At 38.4% G+C, this 25,672-nt stretch overlaps 1 protein-coding gene across 2 annotated transcripts in view; it reads left to right on the forward strand.

The window, feature by feature from the left end:
* Positions 1-24,867, forward strand: part of PTCHD4 (patched domain containing 4) — a 91,311-nt gene extending 66,444 nt beyond the window's left edge. For both annotated transcript variants that reach the window (XM_013194568.3, XM_013194569.3), the window contains exon 3: positions 21,591-24,867. In XM_013194568.3, coding sequence (XP_013050022.1) covers positions 21,591-23,224 — 1,634 coding nt within the window. In that variant the 3' untranslated portion in view covers positions 23,225-24,867. The remainder of the gene's footprint in view (positions 1-21,590) is intronic.
* The last annotated feature ends 805 nt before the right edge of the window (positions 24,868-25,672 follow it).

The following is a 25,672-nucleotide window of genomic DNA, read 5'->3' on the forward strand; positions in this document are numbered from 1 at the left end:
TGTTTTAGTGGGTGATATTGGTAGTAGGGTAGTGGTTGGATCAGATGGTCTTGGAGGTCTTTTCCAACCCTAATGATTCTATGATTATAAGGCTATGTGGTTACACAGTGTGCCTTGGTAAGAAAAACACACTTTAGAAGAAAGGAGAATACAAATCCGTCTGCCACTGCTTTTGAGAAGGGAAATCACCCAATATCTTCCATCTCCCAGTGGGAACCATGACCTCCTGGGTAGGAGGCACCATGAAGCCCTTAACTCTGAACAGGCAGAATGCAGAAACTGAGGAAGAAATTTTCAGGGTACTCTTTTACATTGACAACAAGCCTTGTCAGCATCAGTGAAAACCTCTCTTTGTAAGACTCCAAGACGTATGTCTAGAGAATTCCTCCTGCAGTGTAGGAATAACAAAGTTTTGTCCAGCCTTTGAAATTTTGGGGGTGGCAGAAAAGTCATGTAAACCAAAATGGATGTTTGCAGAGAAAGAATAATATTTAAAGTTCAGAAAAATCTTTCAGGAGAGGTGCACTCCATTTACTACTTCCACTTGTAAACCCAACTCCTAAGAACAGGGGAGGAAAGAACTACAGATTTTTACATAACACATTAGCACTTTACATTTGCACTCTGTATATTTCTAGCAATCTAAAACCAATTTTTATGGTACAAGATAGAAAACAGAAGTAAATATAATTACTACGATTTGGTTGGTTACCTCAAAGAAAGAGGATTGAAAAGTTTTCTTATAAGGATTCCTCATTTGTTCCAAATCTGTTCTCAAATAAGCCTAAAGCAATTTGGTTAGCACTCCTATGGAAGCTGAATACTTACAAACAAGGCTATAGTACAAAGTAGTTCCTCTTCATTAGTAGAAAATAAGAGGCAGATGGGAAGGATATTTGAGATGTGTTAGGACACTCCAAGAACAGTGATAAAACGTCTAAGTATAACTACAATAACAAGGTTTGCAGCTAGCTCACTTTGAATAGTTGCCTCTTCAAGAAGGAATTCAAGTCTGTGTCTGTGAAGGTTGCAACATGCCCCCAAGGTTCTTCTTTGAGGGATGGTGTACATGGGGTAAATTACAAGTTCCCCAGCTAACAAGCCTGAACAATAGCCAAAACAGAACCCTTGCCTTAAGTAACTTCTATGCCTGTATTTTATAGTTTATGTGCTTCACCCTTTTAGCCCAAGAGCTTAAAACTTTTGCTTCCTCTGAACAAAAACTTGTGAATCCCATGAGAAGTTTGTCTTCTTGTTAAGGCAAGCTCAGGGCCAACTGACCAACATCAAGGTTTTTGTGATTTGTTTTTTGTTTCCTCCTTGTTGGTTTTTTTTTCTCGTTGCTTGTTTGTTGTTTCTTTTTTTTTTTGTTTGTTTGTTTGTTTGTTTTGTTTTGTTTTTCTTTTTCAGGCCAAAATAGGGTGGTAATGGAGGAAGTGCTGTGATCCACAGCAAAGCTGCAATTGGGTTTCCTGCCATGTAACAAGAATCACTGAAGGGGAAATGAGCAGGCATCACTGAAAGCCCTTCTCCCAGTGAATAGACACTGGAGAAAAAGCAAGTTATTCCCCAACAAACAAACCTGTTTGTCAAAAGCAATTGAAAAAGATCTCTCAATCACCTGTGCTAAAAGAAAAAAAAAAAAAAAAAAAAGAAAAAAGAGAGAGAGAGGGGCCAATAGTGAGAATGGTGAAACATTTCATTTTCTGTTCTACTCAGTTCATGAAAGCCTAGGAAGCAGAGAGGAGATATATGGGCACATCCGGCCTTCATCTGGGCTGCTGACAAGTTTGCTCGGACACAAACTGCCCATTCTGCTGTTCCAGAAGTAATAAAATCTGCCAGCATCATACAGCTAGTGCCAAAGGCAAAGAGGAGTTTTCTGCAGAAGGGGGTTACAGAAAAATTATTTGATGACAGGCTTCTTGGCAGTTTGCAACCATAACGTTTGTATGATGTGCTGATGCCATGGTTTTATTCCCTGCTAATTAGATATTGCTCTCTTTACTGTGCAAGGGCATCTCTTCTAGCTATTGTTGGTATGGAGATGGCAGACCTCCATACAGTAATAACTCAAGACCACAACAGCTTTCATTTCATATCAGCACATATTTTATAAGGTCTCAGAATACTCCCCAGAAACAAACTCAGCACAACAGCCAAAATATGTCAATCTGCCTGACCACCTCATGGTGTAGAAATCAAGCTTTGCAAGCCTCCTCCTTGGCCTCCATACAAATTCATACCTCACCAAACAAGCCTAAGAGTTTCCTAAGAGACAATCTCGATCTTTATTTGCACAGACCTAGGCTCATCCCACCCGACATAACTGAGTTGTCTACATTTGGAGCTCTGTCTCTCTGAGCTCCCCATAAGTTAGTAGAAGGAGGCAGACATCTGTAGATCTCCAGAGCATCAAGCTGGATTGTTCTCTCTCTGTCTCTCTGGCTACAGAGGGAGCATAGGGTGATTGGACACCTTAGGTAAATACCTAAAGTTACATAGGAAAGAGAGAAAAATCAACTCAAAGTGAGCCGCTCAAGGTATCTAACTGGAATGAATGTCAGTGAGATGACTTTCAGGATGCATCTATACCAGTAACATCACAGTGCCACAAGGCAAGCAGGACATTGGATCCCCTTTCTCTGTACAGTTGCAGAGTCTCTGACATGCTCATAGATTCCTAAGCAGTTCTCCAACAAATCAGAAGTCAGGAACTCTTTAAAGCTAGCTGTCCTGTTTGAGAAGTATATATTAAAGCTATGACCAGAGCCTGCTGCTGACCTCCAGACTAGGGAATGGTCCCTACCTTCATTTATTTACCAATATATATGTAGTCATGTTGAGTGGATTGAACTATGGAGACAGACTGGAGGAGTAAAGAAAGTAAGACTGCAAATACTCAGAAGTCTATAGAGAGGAAAGTTAGGTGAAATACACACTAGCTTGGAAAGATGGGCTCTGCTATGGAGCAGTTTTCAGGTGAGAGAGAGTTGATAATCGCTGCATTGGTACATCCCAGCATGAGGCACATCAGAACAGCTTCGTATCACTACAGACAGAAATAGTTGTGACCATGGCCCCCTGCACGTGGAGGCAAGGAACAGACAATCTGCAATGCCAGGCGGCTGGCGAGCAGCACAGAGAGCAGTGCAGATTGCATACCTCTGCAACAGCTGTCTGCATGAAGTGACAGCAGGGGCTAACCCTCCTGCACCGTGGGACAGCCTCAACCCAGAGCAGTCAGCAATGGAGAGGGACCAGAAATCTGCCCTGATGTATCCCACTCCTCCATGACTGTAGGGTCTATTTCTCAATAGATTTGTGTCTGTGGTCCCCATGACTAGCTAGCACGTAACTGCATCCCTCTTCATGTCCCCAACATGTTTATCCCTACCCCCATACTTCCAGGTGAGCTCCACACCTTCTCGCCATACTGCTAAGCATCCTTGTGCCCCATCTTCCCCAAGTACTTTATATTCTCTACCTTTTCCCACAGTACTCACAAAGTCTTACTAGGTCTCTTATGCCCTCATATTAAAACAACCCCAGCTTTTTCTCTTATCCCTTACCTTTTTCTCCATACCATCAGCTTCAGCCACGTTCTTAATTTTCATAAATGAATTCTTCCAGATATATGACAATTTCATCCCCTCCCCATGCTTCCTGCAAGGGTAGGCAACTCTTTCTCGTGCCCAGAGAAAAGAGGGAAGCAGAAATGAGGATTCTGGGGAAGGAAAGCAAGCCAGCCCCAGTACCTCATGCTCAGGAGGTGACCTACCCCATTGCAGCCTGTGCCTGTTGCATGCTTATCACAGCTCTTCCAGGGCATGGTCATTTCCAGCAATATCTGTTTTCCCATGTCACTGGGAATGGCAGAACAGGCTGCAACACCAAAATTAGCAATGTACTGACTCCAGCAGGTTGAATAGAGCTTTATAAATTGTTTATCCTCAGAATGCCTCCAAATTTGCCAGTCCAAAACCCGTCTTTGGTCCACAGGCCTCTCTCTTTCTTTCTGTGATGTGGGGCATCACCCAGGATAGATGTGGTTGATTTAGAGAAATACATGTGTGACTGTCATGGCAGCTTGGGCTTGCTGGCCAGTTGGCAGGCATTATGGGTTAGAGGAAATAGCAGAAAAGCTCCTTTGCTGCTCTGCCCTGACACTGAGGAAATAAATCTTTAGTTTCTTCTCAGCTCCTGGTTGTTAAGAGATTCATAGCAATTTGACATCTCTCATGGAGCTAAATTTGAAAGCAGGAATTGAGTGTGTGGAAAAAAAGAACAGTAATGTAAGTCTCTGTTATTGAGAACAATATCCTATAAAACTAATTAGCTCTTTATATGGGTTCTGTGAGCCATTACTGGCTGAAATCATAGCAGTTGAGGTGAAGTGGTTTGGTTTACTGCTTAACCAATGTTCAGCAAAGAAAACAGACATATTAAAAGACAGAGACCTCTTATATTTCATAGACAACTTTTAAGACAGTAGAGTCTTTAATTAGAAAGGCGATAATTCTGTTTCACTGGAACTTTTCCAGAAGCATGAGAAGTGCTTCCAAATCAGTTGAACTGCCTAGGGAAAAAATAAAGGGGGGGGGGGGGGGGGGCGGTTCAACACAGTGGACGTTTTGTAGCAGAATTCACCTTGAAATTGTCTTTAAACTTCTGAGACAAGCAAAGGGGAAGAGAAGACGGAAGAAGAAAGCAGAGAGTAAAAATCTTCATTTTGCTCAATTGAGTGCCAGGATTCTTGCACAGGACGCCAGAAACTGGAACTGTTAGAAGATTCACTGCTAACCCTGAGAAAATGGCAAGGGGTAGCAGGACTCCGATGTTAGTCCTGCAGAGCTCTGTATATAGTGAGAGCATGGTTACATGATGTTCTTATCTTCCCATTTAATATATATGTGTGTATATATATATATATATATATAAAATGCATATTTAATACTGAAATTACATCTCCTAGAATAACATTATATTTAAAAAGAGGTTCAAAGATGCAGATTACATAAGATTTTTTCTAGGGATAAATGTTTGTTTTAACAACTTACTGCTTTTCTTGAAAAATACACTTTGGAAGATTCAGGGTACATCTTACAGACCTCCGCTGTTGTTACAAGAAAATGAACTTTAATACTCCTTGCTGTAATGTTTTTTACTTTTGCCCTAGTGCTCTGGTTTCTATTCAGCAATCTTTTAAGCTTGTGCAGTGCAGTCAGAGCCTTATGAATGAGAACAGCAATCATTTATCAGCTCAAGAGATATAGACTAAAACTGTACAAATTTCTGACTCAGTCTTATAATGGTAACTTATGACAATATGTGAAATCACTTTTAGTTCTTTAAAACTGGAGGGAAACAGCAATTTGCAGTGTCATAGTTTGGATGAATGGGCAACATTCTCAGAAGCAATCATCTAAAATCAACTGATATATAGGTTTCTGTAGGAGGCAAACACTCTTGAAATGTCTTTTTAAAACAAAACATAATTTTGGATTCTGTTCCACATTTAAATTGCAATGATTTATATAAATAGTTCATTCATTTTATATTTATTGTTATTTGCCTAAGTAAATTCAATGCACTGAGAAGTGCTACTCACAAAGCTTTGCTGACATAAAAGTAATATAACGGGAAGTATGCCGCGAGATCAGTGATTCACTAAGAACAGTCAGCACCCTGCTTCTTGTATAGATTATAATTTTATTTCTTCTGAGCTTAGTAAGCAAAATCCTTTTTTTTTTCTTTTTTTTTTTTCTAGCACTCTGACAGGCTGCTACTTTCCAGATTTTTTTATTAAACTCCCAATTACAACCATCAAGCAATTAATGTGGTCTGCAGTCTGGGCTCAGGTTATCTCTGTCTTAAGCTCCTTGTAATGACTAGCACTGCAACAGTTTAAAAAGAATCAAAAGCATTAAAAGCAGAAGGATTGAAGGAGCTGGATCTAGCAGTTTCTCCATTTTCCTTTCACAGCATTGGGATTTTTACAGGGAGCAATATCCTCTTTGTCAGACTTTTTAGAGAAGGAAAAGAGGCAGAGATCATGCCCTCAATCCCTATTAGCATGCAAAACTTGTCTGTTTCTTAATGGCAGAAGACATTAACAAATATACACAGTAATCAGTGAGGTAGGAATGACAGAATATTTTAGTGTCTGGTCCTAAAGCCAACATTAGTGAGGTACTATTGTGTCAGTTTCCTATAAGGTGAGGCTCACCTTCCCACCAGTGCTTTCAATTTTTCAAGTTAGTGCTTTCAGCCATCCCTACAAAAGAACAATAAACTATATTAGCACACTGTGCTTTCTCCCATGTCCACAAAGAGATTAAGACTCCTCACCCATGTTTATTAGCATAAATACGAAAGTTGCATATCTTAACCAGACCAGGAAATTCAGCATCTTCTTGTGCATGCACAGTTGACAGACCAGCATCACTCTTTCACAAAAGCCTTTATTGAAGAGGACCAGAACAGTAATTCTCTATTCTCTATTAAATAGTTAGATCCCTGGCATGATTTTGTTCTCTCCATGGCACTTTCCCAAATAATTCCCAGGTGCAAAGCAGGATTTAAATGTGACTATTCTATTTTGGAAGCTGAAGATGAATAATGCCATGGAGATGCTTCGACTGAATGAGTTGGCTTCGGTGAGAGAGATTTAACCCTAGAAATGTTTAATTAATTAGAATGGATGTAGAATCTTCAACGACTGCTGTAAGGACATATGTACAAAAAAAAAAAATCGTCAGAGAAGGTATTCCCTCTCCAATCCTTCTTCCACTCTGTTCCCCCTTGATATAATAGGAAAGTACACGGTCAAACTGATTTCATATTCAAAATTATTTGCGTCTGAAATTATAGATATCAAAATAGTAATATAGAAAAAAATGGGCAGCTTAAACAGCAGGCTCATTACTGTTGGTATCCCCAGAAAAAAGGACCCCCCAAAAAAACAGAAATACTTTTCATATATCACTTTAAGATTACATTGAGTGTTGCCAGCATGATACTTAAGTGGAAAGCTTAATTATACCCCATTGGGACAGACTGCTAAAGGTCAGGTTTCAGCTACGTTAACGAGCAGCTAAATGCTGCTGACTGGGAAAGGTTTTTTTAAGTCCTGCACAAGCCAGTGCTCATATTTTTAATGCCAACACTGGGTATATCAGATGTCTGTGGGAGCTTTGCCATGAAATGAAAGCTCATCTTGTGCTTTATTTACAACCATTTCACCAGGTTTTACGAGAAACAGCTTGGAGATGAGGCCATGCACCACAAAACTGGGAAAGAGCTGGTGGGTTGAATTCCAGCTCTGTGCAGGACCTCTGGGCAGCAACTTGGGGGTAAATCAGACCCTAGCTAGAAAAGAGATTGTTGTTACTGGCAGCCTTGTCTCTTAAAAAGGCTGAAGAACACCAGAGGAAGGCATTGAGAGCTTCTGCAAAAAGCATCATCATTTTCTATCTTCAGAACTGGGAAAACAACATATTTTAACAGATGCCTGTTAGATTGTTTTGCTTTTTTTTTTTCTGTATTTTCTTCTACCAAGATATTAATCCCCCAAATAGAGCATATGCATTTTATTGATTGATACCAGGATTTAAACATATAAATTGTAATACAAATTCTGTGATACATGACAACAGCAAGGCCTGGTCAACTCTATGCACATGGATGGATCCTGGTGATATTTTAAAACTAGATTTCTTTTAGTATCAATTGTCCTGCTATAAAATTGGGGCAATACCTCTAACAACCTCATATGGTCATGATATGCATTAATGTATGTAGTGCATTTGGGAATTGATGCACCCACTGCTATATCAATCCATGGCAAATGAATCAATTTGTAATCAGTGCTATGTTCAAATGGTGAGGGGAAATAAAGCTTGAGACTATGCAGTGAATGTGATAACTACTTATATCAGTTCAAAGACAGGTTTCTAAATGGCATTAAATTAAGACTAAAATTAGTAAAGTGAAAACTTAGGGGACATAAGACACCAGAATTAAGGGCAGGAAGAGTTGCACAGCTTTAATTTATTCTTCACATGCATACAGATTTTAATGTGGTCAGCCCAAGAATACACATAGGGACAGAAAAGGATTTGGATTGGTTCAGGCAGAGAGGTCTGTCTAGCTCAGCATCCTATATCTGATAGAAGACAATAGCAAGTGCTTAAAAATGAGGGTATCAACAGGTCAAGCATAAACACTCCCTCAGGCTCTGCTTGCTTCTTGGTTCACTGACTTCCAGAGCCAGATCTGTTGTCTATGACTTTAATGACCCTTTTAATGCAGTTTTCCTCTACGAAAGTATGCAAGTCCTCTTAACCTCCTGACCGGCCCATGTTACACAGTTTTTACAGGTTTTAAAATATTTTTGATATGTGTCTAGCTGAGAGTCATGGAGCAGCCAGAATAGCATCCATATGTTGCAGTTGTATTTTTTCAAGAGAGCTACATACAAGGAGCAGGAACCCAGTCATTTGGATGAGTCATTTCTTTGCTCTGCTTCATTTTCCTTTTCATTCTTTGTCTAGCAATGTAGAGAGTGAACTCTTAGGTCCAGGAATGGGCTCTTGCCCATGCAAAGGTATGCTGAGGACCATTATAACCATCCTGCACCCCTTTTGAAAGAATCCCTGTATCACAGCATCCCATGGCACTGATGTTTGATTCCTGGTATTTAAGTAACCTACGGATCCTGGATCTGCATCCTATGACGCCCAAGGTAAATTCATAAGGGCAAACTGGAAATATGGCAGAGGGCTTCTTCCCAAATGCTGGCTCAGCAGAGCAGCCTTCCTCCATACTCTTGTGCAAAGCAGAACCCGGGCTTGGCTGGTGGGGAAGGGAAAGGGAGATTTAATTCCTCTCTTCTGAATTGCTGAGTCAGTCCACTATATTTCCTTCACACCCAGCAAACAGAAGGAAAAGACTAGCACTGCCTCCTGCTTTGCCTTCCTCCCATCTCTTTTCTGAAGTACACAAATGTCAGCAAATTCTGCCCTCAGAGCGCTGTTAAAAATATCACCCTAGCAGCAGATGGGTTCGCTCACTTCAGTCTGGAGCTCTCTCTTCATTGTAGAAGAGGTGTGTTCTTACATCAGGATGAGGAGTTTAGATGGAAAACCTAAGTGGCTGAGTGAAGAGCAGGCATGCTATGTGCTGCACCACAGTGTCACCAGCTGGAGCAATTTCCAGGCAGAAATTATCAGAGAAGGAATGTATTTGACCTGCACTACTTACTGAGATAAAAGTTAGCCCTGCTTTTCTCAGCTAGAACCTGACCCTGGGATAGCAATTGAAAATGAGCTGTTCCAGCCAACATGCAGTACTTGTGCTCTTTAGCACAACTATGAACCAAGCTAGCCACAGGAACAGAGCTTCAGCCAGCCTAAAATCATGGTGCCACATTAGGCTGTGGGGATGTACAAGAAATACTCTCTATCAGACACTCCTTATCCTTTTCAAAGGGAGATAAATCCACACAAAACTTTGTCCAGGACAGCTTCCAGCTGTTCAAGCAAATGGATGGTCCTATCCTGATTCTTTGAAGAATCTACAACTACTCTCCCATGTGAGTAATTAACAAGTAATTAAACTCATTGTGTCTATAATAATTCAAGTTTAGTACTTCTTTTGTATGCAAGAAGCCACACTAGATCAGAGCACTTTCATTTCTGAAGAATCACTGGTACCTTATTCATCTGATTTTCTTTTGGTTGTTGCTAGTCAAAAATCCTGATGATAAACAAAGCTGCTCAGTGTCACAAATCCATCCTATTCTTTTAGCATAAATTAATGTATAATGAACTCATTAATTACTGGATCTAAATACATTCTGTTGTCTTCTATGTCACTTAAACCCATATCAATAAATGACAGTTTCCATATGTGCAATCTTTGCTTACAATGTTCGTTAACAGGCTTAGATGAGAAAAGAAGTATTTTAATTCATTGCTAAGCACAGCAGAGAACTAAGTGGGATTCCAAGTTTATATACAATTTGTAAGCAGCATATATAAGCTCAAACGTAAATCTCAGTAAATGAGGTTTGCAGTCTGCTGACTAATCACATCCGTTGAAATCTCAGCTGAATGTTCAGCTCTGTTTCAATGCATGAGATGGGGGAGTTGCTATTAAATATTTCACTTACTTTCAAGAAGAGGAGCTTCTAAGCAAGAAAAATTGTAAAATGTGACCTTATAACAAATTGTAGAAAGCAAAATCTTGAATGCAAATTGGTGTCAACATAGTTCATTTAGAAATGTGTTTAGGTCTGAACTAGCAAGTCTTTGGCTCTTCTCCAGTGCTCAGTCCTGAGCTTCTACACAGTGCTGTTTGAGGTGAAGCTCTAAAAAGGCCTTTTCAATAAGAAAGATCCCAAATTGAATAAGATTTAAAATCCAAGATGCCAAATTCATGTAAGAATTAATTACTCTTATTCAAATCAAGATCAAGGTCCTGTTATGCTGGTCTCTATATAAGCAGCCATAACAGAATTTGCTTTGGAGAGTCTAAAGTATGAGAAATAGAAACTGATAAAAGATTGAGGATGTGGAGAAGGGATATGTCTAAGTAAATGATCACTGTGTGCTTTCACTCAGATAGACATAAGCTGGTTGCTTATGTCTGGGATTCTTTATTTTGAGGTGGATGGGAAAGGGTAGACTGATGGGGCTGGCAAAGACTTTGGAGCTGATTAGCTGAAGGTAGCATGTAGAAGCAGACTAAAAGAACAAATGAACCATAACTTTTCATCTGTGTTTCCAAAAGATTGGTGCTGATGTTATTTACAGATTGGCGTTCCTCAGGATCTTAGAAAGCAAAATAACAAAAAGACTTGCTATGACTGGTACATCATTAGGTTATTTTCTCCTACAGCATATGCTTCTGCATAGACTTCCTTCTCCAATGGAAGGATTTAAGAAACCAGGATGAAGACAGAAAATATGACTAGTATCACATAATTTTAGTAGTCTAAAATCAGGCTCATAATCTAAATCTTTTAACCAATGACAAGAGAGAGGCATTTTCATTTGGAGAGTTGCTGCATATATGTAATCTTAGTCTAAAGTAGTCACCGTCTCCTGCTGTGGTCACTTCACAATACCATCTACTACAGCTCTGGCAGTGATGAAGAAGTTTACAATATTTTGTGGGAGCAGTGATCGTCTGGTACTGGGTTGTTCTGAAAGGCCAATATATACCAGCCAGAATCAAGTGTTTCCTCTTTCCTTATTGTTTTTTAGCCTCAAACATTCACAGGGTTGATGTTTGTCAGACTCCACTGAAATACCCATGAGGAGACAAACTTTTTTATGTTCTGGTCTCATCAGCAATTCCCAGAATTTTTTTTAGGGCCTTTAAAAGTGAAATGAAATAAATGCAGTCACATGGAGCACACATCAAGGCTTGAGTCATAGTCTTAATGTTTAATAGAAATGCCCCAAGATGCATGAATGGATTGCAGCTGTTTTTTTGAAGGGATTCACAATGCAATGGGGATACACCACCACTGGGAGGTGGGAGCCACTAATGGGTGCAGGCCTGCAAGGTGGCCATTCACTAGCAGAAATGTTTTAAGGAATTCAGAATATCCATTAGGCATAACTGACTTCATTTATATTACTACTAGCTTCAAATGCATTTTCTGTTTCTGTTGAAAGTGCTAAAATCTAGCAATACCAACACTCTTGTGTAGCACAGGAGATTTCCCTGAGGTCCTTGTTGCTGAAGATGCATGGTTCAGCTAGCTGAGGTTTCACTGCACTTGCTTAAACACTCCTGTTATTGAACCCAGCTCTGTAAATTAGCCAATTTATTATGATAAGGATGTGTCATTTAAAAGAACAATTCTTCTCTGTGTACTTTTCAAGATGAAAAGACACAGCAGGGTATAAAGTCCTCTGTCAGCACGTCTGCATAAATCTGGTTAGCTCAAATGGGAGAAAAAATGCATATGCCATGGCATCACAAGGAGAATGTACCTAGAAATGATTTAATTTTTCTGTTTAGATGTTTTTTTATATCACAAAGAGCCATGTCCAGATGAAAATCTTATGTTTAGAGAAAATAAAATTTCTGCAGGAGACTCATCAGCAGATCTTGGATAGACTTTATTTATTTGTTGTTGTAAGCTCAATGACATCCAGAAGATACTATAATAGCACTGATAATCAATTTGGCTCAAGGAATCTTTGGAAAATTTTAGTGAGTGGAGGACATTGCTTCCACAGTTATATCCTTTATCCACAAGTTCTAAACCATCCCAAGCGTCTTAAAGGTAGGATGAGAACCTACTTCACTTCTCTCATTGAGGTACTGGACTGATACAGAAACATTAACCACTGAAGCATTAACTACTGTGAGAGAGGTTTAGTACCTCACCTGCCTTAGTTAGTGGATCAGACCCTCTTAGTTACCCAAGTTGCCACTAATGAAGCACACAACCAAAAATTAAATAAAGAAGGTATGGCCAGCAATCCAATTGTGTTCGATTACAATTCAATTATTTTAGAGTATAAGTAGAGAAATAAAAAGGAAACCATGCTTTTATCCACATATATTTTAGATTACTCCCACAAAGTACGCTACCTTTTTTCTTATCCTTAATCAAGCTGCAAAATTCTTTATTCAGCCTCATGGCCAAGTTTTAAGTTCTTACCCAGATGCATTGCCCTGGGATTTACTTTCATGTAAGAGGATCTAAATTGAGGTACACATTTCCTCATCTATCCTCTTGGTGCATGAGGTCTCACCAGGTTTCAAATTCTTCTTGCCTTCTGCACAGAGATGCCACAGTTTTATTGACTCTCCTTAAAGAAGTAGATTAATCATCCTTTCTATTCTTTCTTCCCTTCTGATACATGAATGGCCCTTGGCCATGGAAAGTACAATCAGCTCCTGTCCGGATGGTCAAGAAAATCTGCAAATTAGTGTCCCAGTATCTGGCTAAACTGCATAAAAATAATCTAGCTGCATGTCAGAGTGAGGGTCAGCTATTGTGAAGAGCATTTCATGTACTTAAACTTAAATTGCAGGTAAATTTGAAATGCCAAACTTCACACCTGAAAAGTAGTACAGTGGAAGATGTCTGACAGATAGATAACATAGCAGAAATAAGCCTTGTTGGGATGGTGATGTGATCACAGCTTTTGACTTTGGCTTTAAGAAAGCTGATATTTCACTATATTAGCAATGAGGGTTTTCTCACCACACACCATCTGAGTTCTTTGTTAAAAGTCTGATTTTTGTTAAAATTATATGTAGCCTTTTATGTGGATGCAAATAAAATTATATCCCTTCCTTGCTCAACTGAGTACCTTAATTAACAATTATCACTCAGTGATCAGTTTGCTTAACTTCTTTATGCCTCAGATTTCAAAATGAAGGTAGGGGTACTAATATTAGTGATTAGGCAGAAGAATAAATGAATCCTACATATATTGTGCTGAAATGAGAAAAAAAAAGTGATTATGTGAGCCTAAGCTATCTAAAAAAGGGACATATTTTTAAATAAATAGTCCTGGATAAATTCATAGCTTTATAAAGTTTAAGCCTAGAACAGAGCATTAGTTCATGGCCTCACCTTCTGAATACTGCAGGCTTAATGCTCTGTTTCACCCAAATAGATGATGTGGTCTCAAAACATTTAATTAGACAAAGATTAGGTCATGCCAATATACTACTAATGGCCATGGCCCCCGCTATCATGAGGCATTGATTAGATAAAACAAGCCCAGTTGTTACAGAAGATGAATTGGGCTCTCTAATGTTAAGGAAGGAAAAAGTCTCTATATGCCCTGGTTGTCTACTCCCAGGAGAAATAAAATAAAAAAAAAAAATGTGATTCCACCCTTAAGCAGTTATAGGTTGCTTTTTCTAGACAAAATAATGGAAAGCTCATTTTCGACAATCAGCAAATAATTTTAGATTAAAATGTATTTCCTGTCCACTTTAATGATTTCAAAGAAATCAGCCCTTGCTGTCTGTATACACACGACAAGATTACAGGTGTGGCTGTTAATGAAAATTGAATGTAATGGTTGAGCATCTTATTGCAACAATGCTGAGTAAAGCTGTGCTATGGTACTTGCTTCTAAAGCTTTTTATTATTATTATTTTTTTCCTGTAGTTTAATGCCATATGATACTTTTTGTGATTATATTATGGTTTAGTCCCAGCAGGTGGCTAAACCCCACACAGCTGCTCGCTCACTCTCCCCAGGTGGAATGGGAGAGAGAATCAGTGCAAGAATTGATGGGCTGAGATAAAGGCAATTCCCTAGGTAAAGCAAAAGCTATGTGCAAGCAAAGCAAAATAAGGAATTGACTCACTACTTCCCATCGGCAGACAGGTGCTCAGCCACTTCTAGAAGAGCAGGGCTCACCACGTATAACAGTTTCTTGGGAAGACAAACGCCATCACTCTGATCGCAGCCCCCCCTTCTTTATTCCAGCTTTTATTGCTGAGCATGATGCTACATGGTATGGGACTTCCCTTTGGCCAGCCTGGGCCAGCTGTCCTGGCTGTGTCCCCTCCCAGCTCCTGGTGCACCCCCAGCCTCCCCGCTGGCAGGGCAGCACGAGGAGCTGAAAGGTCCTTGGCTGTGTGCAAGCCCTGCTCTGCAACAACTAAATCATAAGTGTCTTATCACCACTATGTTCATCAAAAATCCAAAGCAGAGCATCATACAAGCCTCCATGAAGAAAGTTAACTATATCCTAGACAAAACCATGACAGATTAAAAGTCACATTACAGTGCCTATTGCAGTTTCTGTTTGAAATACAGCATAGGCAACGTGGATATCACCTATAGAAGCAAACTCTTTTCCTTATGCCTTGATGCAAAAGAGCACATAGTCATGCTCACCCTCCTTCCTAGAAAGTTTACAAAAACTGGCAGTACCCAGCACCTCCTTTCAGCAGTTCTAGTGGCTTCATACTGGGGTCTTGATGAATATTATGATGAATGATAAATTCAGATGAAATTCCTACCCCAAGAAGTAGACAGGTTGTGGCAGAAGCAACATGAATGTTGAAAAGTCATGTGAAGACAACGCTGAAGGAAGGTTGGTTTTCATACTAAGGTACTCTGAAGTATCTTAACCAAAGTTAGGCACTTCATTATCTTAAGTCAAAGCAGAGATGTAAGAGACCTCAGAATTCACCTCACAGTACTAAGAAGGGATATACGTAGCACCTGCATTGACATTTCTTAATCTTTTTTTTTTTTTAGAACACTTTATGACCTTCTTAGATAGTGTGTTCCAGTGTTTAATAAACCTTAGAGAAAGAAAGATTTCTTTTTCTGATATTTAACCTAAATATGTTTTTTTTTCCCTTCCTTTTATTTATTTATTTTTTTCTGCAAATGAAGCTGATGTTTCCTTCTCCTCCTCCTAGTGGAAATGAGAAATAATTGATTGCTGTCTTCTTTATAATAACTTTTTCATGCTAAATGTTGTTGAGTGTCCATCCATGTTCTAGTCTGTAAGGGAAAAAAAGGACAATTAATTCAGTATTTTTTTGTGCTTTCTGTATTTCACAAACAGGTTATCCTTTATTGGTTTTATTCCCCAAGGTATTCACCTCAATTTTTCTTTTTTTTTTTTTTTTTTAAATATGATACCCCATTTCAAAAAAGTGCTCCAGCTTATGCCTCCATCACACTAAACAAAATTATTGCCTTCAAAATCTTGTATGCTATTTCTGTTAATACAGTCCAGGATAAGCTTATTACATGTTGTAAAGGGATAGTATTGACTTACTCCCTATTCACTTTGAAGTTCTCCATAGCCTTTGAACAATCTTCCCTTTCACATCTTCTTTACTTCTTATAGCTTATTAAGTAATTCTTTCATTTGTTTTCCTCACAAAATTTATTGCTTTGTGTTTATCTACATTAAATTTCATCCACTAACATTCTGAAATTTCTGACCACTTCTCCAAGTTTAAATTCTAATCTTGTTCTGCAGAGGATTTGAATTCCTCCCCACTTTAGCCTCACATGAAAATTTTGCAAGTGTCCATATCAAAAAAGAACTAGGCCAAAATATCCTTCTGAAATGTCCTTCTGAAAATTGATAGATCATTGGAAACAATTCCTTATGTGCATACTTTCAACCAGATGAATATATATTTCCTATGTCTTCCTCTGGGAAGTATCCCCTTAATTTTCTTGTTAGGATACTAAACATTTTAAAACTTCCTAAATCCAATAGAATGATTTTAAAAGACTTACTAAGACAGATATCAGGTTTCCTTTCCATTAGGATGGTTACTTTTCAAAGCAAGAAATGAGGTTCATTTGAAATTATTTGGTTTTTATAAATCTATATTAAATTTTTCTGATCACTTTCCTACCATCTCACTGATGGTAAATTGGTTTGTAATTCTTTTTTTTTTTTTAATCTTTGAGATATGAATTAATCTGTTGAACATTAGGGATCTGCAGGTCTTCTTCTTTCTCCTTTTTGAAGATATAGGTACTGTGTGTGCCATTCTTCTTGGACCCTCCCATTAACATTCATTCTCTAAGGTGACTGCTAATAGCTCAGAGATTGCTTTGGCTCAGCTTCTAATTGATTAACTTCTCTATATTCTTCCAGTTTAAATAAATTTAATAGAATCAAGTGATCTTCAATGTTATTTCACTCTTTTGGTTTCCATCCCTATCCTCTTCAAACTGATGGTAAATATCTTGTCAAAATTAACCTTTTGTTTTGAAAATTGAGGCAGCAAAAGCTTTATAAACTTCTATCTTCTCTACAGCCTCCCTTATTTGCTCTCTTAACCTCACAAATAATGGATTTATACTATCTGTTGTCTTCTCTCTTCTTAAGTAGTCATAGACTGTTCCTTGTCTAGAAAATAAAAAATTGCTGTACTTCGTTCATGTCATGTTAACACCAGAGAAACTTGACAGTTTTGACCCAAAGCCAAAGACCTTGCAAACCTTCCTAGAACTGCTCAGTGAACTTAGCTCCATTGTCAATTTTATCAGTGACATTAGTGATGGAGCTGAAGGAATAGAATTTCACAGACTGTGGTGTCTGAATCATCAGAAATGTCAGGAAAATATTGGTTTCTGTCCAGTTCAGAAAAAAAATGGATTTGTATCCATTGTGGGAAAGGGCAATGGACCTGCTTATCTAGGGAGAAGAACAGAGGCTGACTGGAAAACTTGGTATCAGAGTAATGATGTGGGAAAACCAGTCAAGGCAAGATTTCTTCTATTGACAGCAAGGGAATTACTGCACTGTATTCTCCAATCCCTGTATTTGTGTGAGACAGATGAAGTTTAAGTTATCTGTAAGTTTTAAATTTGTGCAATAATCACACAAAAATTAATGTCAGTTTTCACACTCAACAGGTGAGGTTAAAATATGTTCAAATATCAATATTTTATTTCCTTTAGACATTATTTTCTCTGCTAGAAAAATAAACAAACAAACCAAACCAAACCAACCACCCAAACAAACAAAAAACTCTTGAGTTTAATTAGAATATTTAAATTTTGAGTATAACACAAGTTAGTGCATATATACTAGTGTGTACACTTGGGTAGTCTTTTCATACCCATATGTTTCACAAACAAAAAACATAAGACCATAAAAGTAGGTATGTATCACTATCACTGGGAGGAAAAAAAAAAAAAAAGAGGTATGTATCCTTACAAAAACATGGTAAAGATGCAACTGTGAACATAATCTTGCAGGTGGGTAGAGAAGTGAGGTCTTGGATCAAGCAGAGAAAAATCAATATTACTGTAAATTTTTGATAGAGCTGGTAGAGCATTCCTTCACCTAAAGCTTCTTTGAAAAGTGCCAGTTCATCATAGCTCTGACTGTGTCAGTGAAAGGACTTCTTCTAATAAATTTCCAACTTAAAGACATTACAATGATCCATAGTACCTGTTTTAACATTTTAAATTTTTTTTTTAATTTGGCTTTACTTATTATTTTTAGCTCTGATTTCTAACAGAAGGCACCCACAGTTATTGTCTCCGTACATATAACAATACACTGCAAATTATGAATCCATTTCAGAAGGCCCTTATTGAGGCCTACAGAAGAAGGATAGAGATCTCATAGACTATTGCAATTACAGAAGCTTTATAAAAACTGAATTTTAGAAAGAGGAAAAAGTCCCAGATTAGTACCTCCTCAAGGAGTAGAAGGCAGAACTCAACTATTTGGTATTGAATTTGTTACATCCAGATGGCAAATTAGCAAATGCATCTTGGACAGCCAGCCAGGGAGCACATGCATAGCTGTGGACATGTGATCAAGGAGAGGTGTCAGAAGGAGGAAGGATGCTGTGAATCTTAACATGGGCGATTCTGGGAAAAAAGGACACATCCTTTGGACAGGAGGTTTGATTAAAGCCATTACTCATGGAACAACAAGTTTACATTTTGCTTAGTTCAGCCATAAAATTATACTGGCTCAGAGTTTGAACCAAACAAACGTATGTATTTTTTCATTCAGAAAGTAATAAAGTTATGGAGCTTCTTGTAGCAGGAAGTTTTGGTGGCCAAAAGTATGAGTGAATTTAAAAATTGATTTGACAGATGAATAAACGTCCCTCAACGTCTCCAAACATGAGGTTGCAAATACAGCCTCTGGTTTTGGCAGACCTTTTGGTTAAATGCCAGACTCTCACAGCTGAAATGGAAAAATTGCTCTATATATGCCCTGCTTCCAATGTCTTTAAAAAAATAAAATAAATAAATCTGTCCCTGTACTTTGTAACATCAACTATATAGAGGTAGAGCAACTTTTGGCTTGAATCAGTGTGGCTACTGTCATGTTACAGGGAGAACAGAAGAAAGATGTTATCAGAGTCTCAGCTAGGACCTAAATGAGGGTTCACAACGTGAGCTCTGTAAACCATGGTTTCCCTTAGTCTTAGATCACAGACGGGCACTTGGGAGAGTAGGAGTATGAGGTGGAACTCAGAGGTAGAAAGAAGCATCTCTGCTCAGTGTGATCCTTCTGCCCCCGGTGGAAGAGGCTGGATGGGTTAGGGAGGTGGGAGGAAGTATAGCAGGAATAGGAGTAGAAATCCTGTACTGCTTTTCAACCCCTCTGCATTCCTCATAACAGAAGAAAACAAAGAAAGAGAGAAAAGAGGGGTTCCTAAAACTAGAAGAGAAGGGGCAAGAAGCTGGAAAGAGAGATACTATAGACATATCGGATATGAACAAGTTTTAAGACATAATGTTGTACGTTACAGGGCCCTTCATCAGAAATGTCTGGATTTCAAAATCAGTCATTAGATGGGGTGAGCACAGACTTGAGGAAAATCACTGTGCTCTACTGTCCCCAAAACAGAATAACACACAGCTCCTATAGCATTATATTAAGCCATGCCAGGCCATGGGCACTGGAAGTGAAGACCAGCCAGCCTGGTCCACACACCACAGGGTACCTACACTTCTGCTTTAAGCACAATATAAAATCACAGCCTAGTCATTTAATTCTGCAGCTTTTCACAGCCCAAAGAGATGATTCTTTCTGCTTGACAGTCCAAATGTGACAGTGTACAAAACAACTGTGCTTTGGGAATTTGGACTGACTCACCCTAAACTTACCAGGGACTCCAAGGTCCCTTCTGAACCAAGATACTGATTCATAAGACAGCAGTATTGCCACACAGGCTTTTTGCTAACTGCAAGATTTCTGTACTACTGTATATTTATCTTTCACTGGGGATACTGATTTGCAGTAAAACAGGTAACGTTCGAAGAACTTGTCAGTTTATATTGTAATCTACCCTGTCTAGAATGGCTGTCAGGAGTCTGTTTTGGGCAACATAAGCAGCTGTATGAAACCAAACAATTTAACTCAAAAAACAAACTCAACAGACTTTTTGTTTACTATTACACACTTCATTATTTGTAAATCTCCTGGTCACATTTCTGGTTTAGTTACAAGAAAATTAGCTTCTGGTTTGTTGCATGCAGTTCTACTGCAGAGAGCAGAGGCACACAGAGACAGGAGTACCTGCAATCTCCTACTTCTTTCTCTGCTCAGTAAGGTGTTTAATTACCTTGTTCAGAATTTTACCAGGGTTTGATCCAAAGTGCAGAGAACATTCCTCTTTTTCATTAAAATGTGTTTTTACTTTTTGAACAAAAAACTTGTTTGATAGTCAAACCCTTTTAGCTGTGTTTTTTTAATCTTATTTTTTCCTCCCAAAGTGTAATTCTTTACTGGTAAATAGAATGATATATATATAAATCATAATATACATATATTATGCATCCGATATATATATATATATATAATATACATTATATAAATGTATAAGAAAAGAATATCTATCTAATATATATAATATATTAGATATATGTAAGATATAATATATATATATTAGATATGTTTATAGATACATATATTAGATATGTATATCTATATATATGTAATATATATAATATCTATCTATATATATAGATATTAGATATATAACAAATAAATATAATCCACATATAAATTATGTGGATATATATATGTATATAATGAATATCTTTTACAAGTTAAACCTTTTCCGGTAAGCTTAGCTTCAACTTTTTCATTCTGTCTCAAAGTTTAAGTGCTGTAGATTTTCTGGACTGTGGCTGTGATGAGTAAAATGACAGGAAATCTGTCTTAAGATTCCATTTCTAGTAGAAAAAAATATATGTCTAAAATAGTTCTCAGAATTTAATACAAAATAAGAACCTCTGGAGCACTGTTTGCGTCTGTCTCTTTCTTGAATGTCTGCTTATGTGAACTGAAGGAATTCCTTCTCACCAGGAGGAGCTGAGAGAGAAGGAGAGAGAGAGGGAGACAATCATGTAGAAAACATAAGTTTTCCAGACAATTAGTGTGAACCAAGGAACTAGCCAATCCTATACTCTCCATCATTATCACCAACATGTCAGCTTTAGTATAGTGTGGAAATTTGCACACAATCACTGAGAAGTGCCAGTTTTAGTTAGAAGGTAGACAACCATCATACAAATTCGTCTGGTTACTTGATGGCAGTATATTTTTTCCTTCGTCATGCATTAAGAACCAAGGTGTCTCTTGGTCAAACCAATTTATTTCTCCAATAACACCATTAATTTCTATTTTCTGGAAGAAAATGTTGTGATTTGTATTAGTAAGCGTTTCAAAATGAATCCCGTAAACCTTGAGAGACGCAGTAAGTTGCCACAAGGAATTTTGAGAAAGAACCCTGAACTTAAGCTAAATTTAATGTTTTCCTTTTTCTTATATAGGCAGTTCATTTGGGAATTGTTCATTAAAATCAATGGGTGTCTTTCGAATGATATTTCACTATTTCATTGCAGGGATGATAAGCATTGAAAGTCTCAGAATATCAGGCTGTTCATCTAAATATCTGCATATTATTTCTGGTATCTAGCTTTACACAGACACATCACAATTTTTCATTTGTTTAAATGCTGACAAAATCATAAAAAATCTTAGCTGACTTTTTTTTTTTTTTGACTGCTGGAGGATGAAAAAGTCGACCTCCTTTATCTGTGCACATGTATATGCTTTGTTTTCTCATTTCAGGTCATGGAACCAAAGGAGTATTTGAACTTCTTTCAGGATGGCGTCGAACCAGAGAGAATCTGCCATTCAAGGACAGAGTAGCAGATGCCTACTCAGATGTCATGGTCTCCTATACAATGACAAGCTCCTTGTATTTCATAGCCTTCGGCATGGGTGCAAGCCCTTTCACCAACATTGAAGCTGTAAAAGTCTTTTGCCAGAACATGTGTGTCTCAATCCTGTTAAACTATTTCTATATCTTCTCCTTCTTCGGCTCCTGCTTGGTCTTTGCTGGCCAGTTGGAGCAGAATCGTTATCACAGCATCTTCTGCTGTAAAATCCCTTCAGCAGAATACCTGGACCGGAAACCTGTGTGGTTCCAGACCATGATGAACGATGGTCATCAGCATACTTCTCATCATGAGACCAACCCGTACCAGCATCACTTTATCCAGCATTTCCTCCGAGAGCATTACAATGAGTGGATTACCAACATCTATGTCAAACCATTTGTGGTGATACTGTATCTCATCTATGCCTCTTTCTCCTTTATGGGGTGCTTACAGATTAACGATGGAGCCAACATTATCAACCTTCTTGCCAGTGAGTCTCCAAGTGTATCCTATGCCCTCATACAGCAAAAGTATTTCAGCAACTACAGCCCAGTGATAGGCTTCTATATTTATGAACCTCTGGAGTACTGGAATGGCACTGTGCAAGAAGACCTAAAAACACTGAGCCAGGGGTTCAACACAGTGTCCTGGATTGAACAGTATTACCAGTACCTTCGAGTGGGTAACATTAGTGCAACCAACAAAAGTGACTTTATCAGTATCCTCCAGAGCTCCTTTTTAAAAAAGCCAGAATTCCAGCACTTCAAAAATGACATCATTTTCTCCAAAGCTGGAGACGAGAACAACATTATTGCTTCTCGTTTGTACCTGGTGGCCAGGACTAGTGAAAACACACAGAGGGAGGCAGTGGAATTGTTGGAGAAGCTGAGACCGCTCTCTCTTATACAGAGCATCAAGTTCATTGTGTTCAATCCTACCTTTGTTTTCATGGACCACTACGGTTTATCAGTAACTATGCCTGTCCTGATTTCTGGTTTTGGCATCCTGCTGGTGTTAATACTGACCTTTTTCCTGGTTATCCACCCTCTGGGAAATTTCTGGTTAATTCTCAGTGTCACCTCAATAGAGCTGGGTGTCCTTGGCTTGATGACCTTATGGAATGTAGACATGGATTGCATTTCTATACTGTGCCTTATCTACACTTTGAATTTTGCCATAGATCACTGTGCACCCCTGCTTTATACATTTGTACTAGCAACTGAGCACACCCGAACTCAGTGTATAAAGAACTCCCTCCAAGAGCATGGGACAGCCATTTTGCAGAACATTTCTTCTTTTCTTATAGGGTTGGTCCCCCTTCTCTTTGTGCCTTCAAACTTGACCTTCACACTGTTCAAATGCTTGCTGCTTGCCGGCAGTTGCACACTTCTGCACTGTTTTGTTATTTTGCCTGTCTTTCTAACCTTTTTCCCACCTTCCAAAAAGCACCACAAGAAAAAGAAACGAGCCAAAAGAAAGGAACGAGAAGAGATCGAATGCATAGAAATTCAGGAGAATCCTGATCATGTGACAGCAGTCTGAAAGGCTCAGAAATCATAATATTTCCTCTTTTTAAAAAAGCGTTGCACAGAGATGCAGGGAAAATAGAGCAAAGATCTCAGCTGCTTGTGCTGGCCAGGTCTGACAAGGCAAAGGAAGATCAAGAAGGGGTATTCATGACACATCAAGGTGCAAACTTTTTTTAACAAAAATAATGAAAGTAAAAATAATCACAAATATTTCCTTTGAATCCTCATTCTCCACCAGGGAAGAGTCTATTGGCCATTAAATGTTCCTGTATCTCAAACTGTAGCTCTAATGGGAATTACCTGTTCTGTCATAATTAAGACTGAAGCAAAGTTGAAAAGAAAAGTTACCACTAAGTAAACAGTAGTGAAAAAAAGACAGAATACTTTGACAAAATTGTCCACAAGAAAACAAACAAAACATTGCAATTGAGAAAAGGGAACAAAACCAAGAGAGATTTAAAAATGCCATGGTATTTTTTTTCTTATTTTCTTGAGCAAGTTGTTTAAGATAAAACCTATGCACTTGGGAAGTCGATGTTTAAATCAGTCTAAGCCAAAGTACTTCCCAATTTCAGTATATCATGTATATCTACAACACCACAGTTCAAGTTAGTGTGAATTTAGATGGCAAAGCTGTACTGCCAAGGGAGAGAGTTATTGTTTATATAAGAGAATTTATATAAGAGAAGAAATTATCATTGACCATTTGGAAATCTAACATTTAGTGTCTTTAAAACTGACACATGCCATTTATCCCAAGAGGTCACAGCTGGTAGCTATCACCATACCTGCATTTTGGCATTTCTGAATTGTGAAATTCCCCTTGAACTAGCAGATCCCATGAAACTAACCCAGGCCATTACCACTGCAGCAGTATTTGCAGTTCCTGCAGTGTAACACTTTTGAATCCTAATTTATCAGTGTTGACATTAAATACTGAATATTAATCAAGCAGGCGCTTTAAATGTAATGATGGATTGCATATCACAGACATAATGTGATCGTGTTACAGCTGAGTCAGCTCTGGAGCACTTGCACAGTATTATTATTGTGTATTTGGTCCAACAGATGAAGGGATATGTTTGCTGATCCCTGCAATATGCTGCAGGAAGTGGGATTTTCGCCTTCCTTAAGCAAAACATCAGTCAAATACTTGCAACATTAAAAAGAAAAAAAGAAAAAGAAAAAGAAAAAAAAAACCAACAGGTTTGCGTGGGGCTGAAGAAACCCCTAGCTGTAAAAAGATCAGTCCCCTGTGGGAAGGGGAGGGGAGGGCAGAATGTCTTTATTATTATTACTCCTAAATATCTGAGTGTTGATTGTCTGCAACATAAAGCTTTGCTCTGGCAGTTGAAATTTCACAGAAGAGTGCAGAAAATCCACAGTTACTATGTGACACTAGAAATTGTACTGTAAAGAACTATGAATGACTTTCTCTGCTATACGGCATAGTAGCCCAAGAGAAGGGATGAAAACTGATTTAGCCATTTCAGTTTGCTCTTGGCCCAGTTCAGCACTGGAGCTCGCCATGTCCATCTCCCCTTTCAGTATTTTAAAAGGGCTTGCTTTCTACTCTCTGGAATATGGTATAGCATCACCTACATGAGCAACGTCTTCCTGAATATATAGTATCCATGAGGACACTATGTAAAGATATCACTATATGGAGTGTTTATATCTACTTTGTATTACTTGTGGGTACCTTTAAAAGACATCTGGAAGCAGTTTGCTTTCCAAAATGTGTATACGTGTTTATTTGTGGCTGGTTAACTGAGTCTCAGACATGCAGAGTTTGCTGACGAGAGTATGTACATATGTTTCACTAAAAAAATCTCTGCAAGAAGTTGATTCTTTGTTCTGTGACATCTCCCACCTCTTTCTACTGCTTCATGGTTAGGGAGAGCCAGACAAAATTCACCTGCAGCACAAAAAGCCATGTGAATGTCAGTTCTAATGTTCATTAACTGCTTCTGTTTTCAAGATATGCAGTTTTTCTCTTCTCTGTCTTTTCTGTACTTTTCCATTACCATTTGCCAAAAAATGACCTCTGTGTTATAGGAGTGGTCAAAGCTCTTGATTGTTCAACTTGTGCAACAAGTTTTAGAGAAAGGTAAACTTTCTAGATAGGCAAAGCTTCCAAAGTTTGAATCCAGACCTAAACTTCAGGTGTATCTAGATCAAGGTTATTGTTTTGACCCAAGATATTCAAGGGTCAGCTGCAAAACTGAGGTCTAAATAGTTTGGTAAGATTTAAGAGCGGGGATGTTTTAATGTTGGGTTATGGCTTATATGTGTCTCTAGTTGGGAAGTATTTACTGACTGTGATCTGCATCTCAAAGACATTGTACAATATCCACCTTTTCAGAACAGTTGGTTCTGAATGTCAAGGCTTCTATACCTTTTCTTACATTTCCTCCACTGTCCATACAAAACTGGATTATCGTAGCACACCTATGACCCC

Source organism: Anser cygnoides, chromosome 3, assembly GCF_040182565.1.
Source record: "Anser cygnoides isolate HZ-2024a breed goose chromosome 3, Taihu_goose_T2T_genome, whole genome shotgun sequence".
NCBI lineage: Eukaryota > Metazoa > Chordata > Aves > Anseriformes > Anatidae > Anser > Anser cygnoides.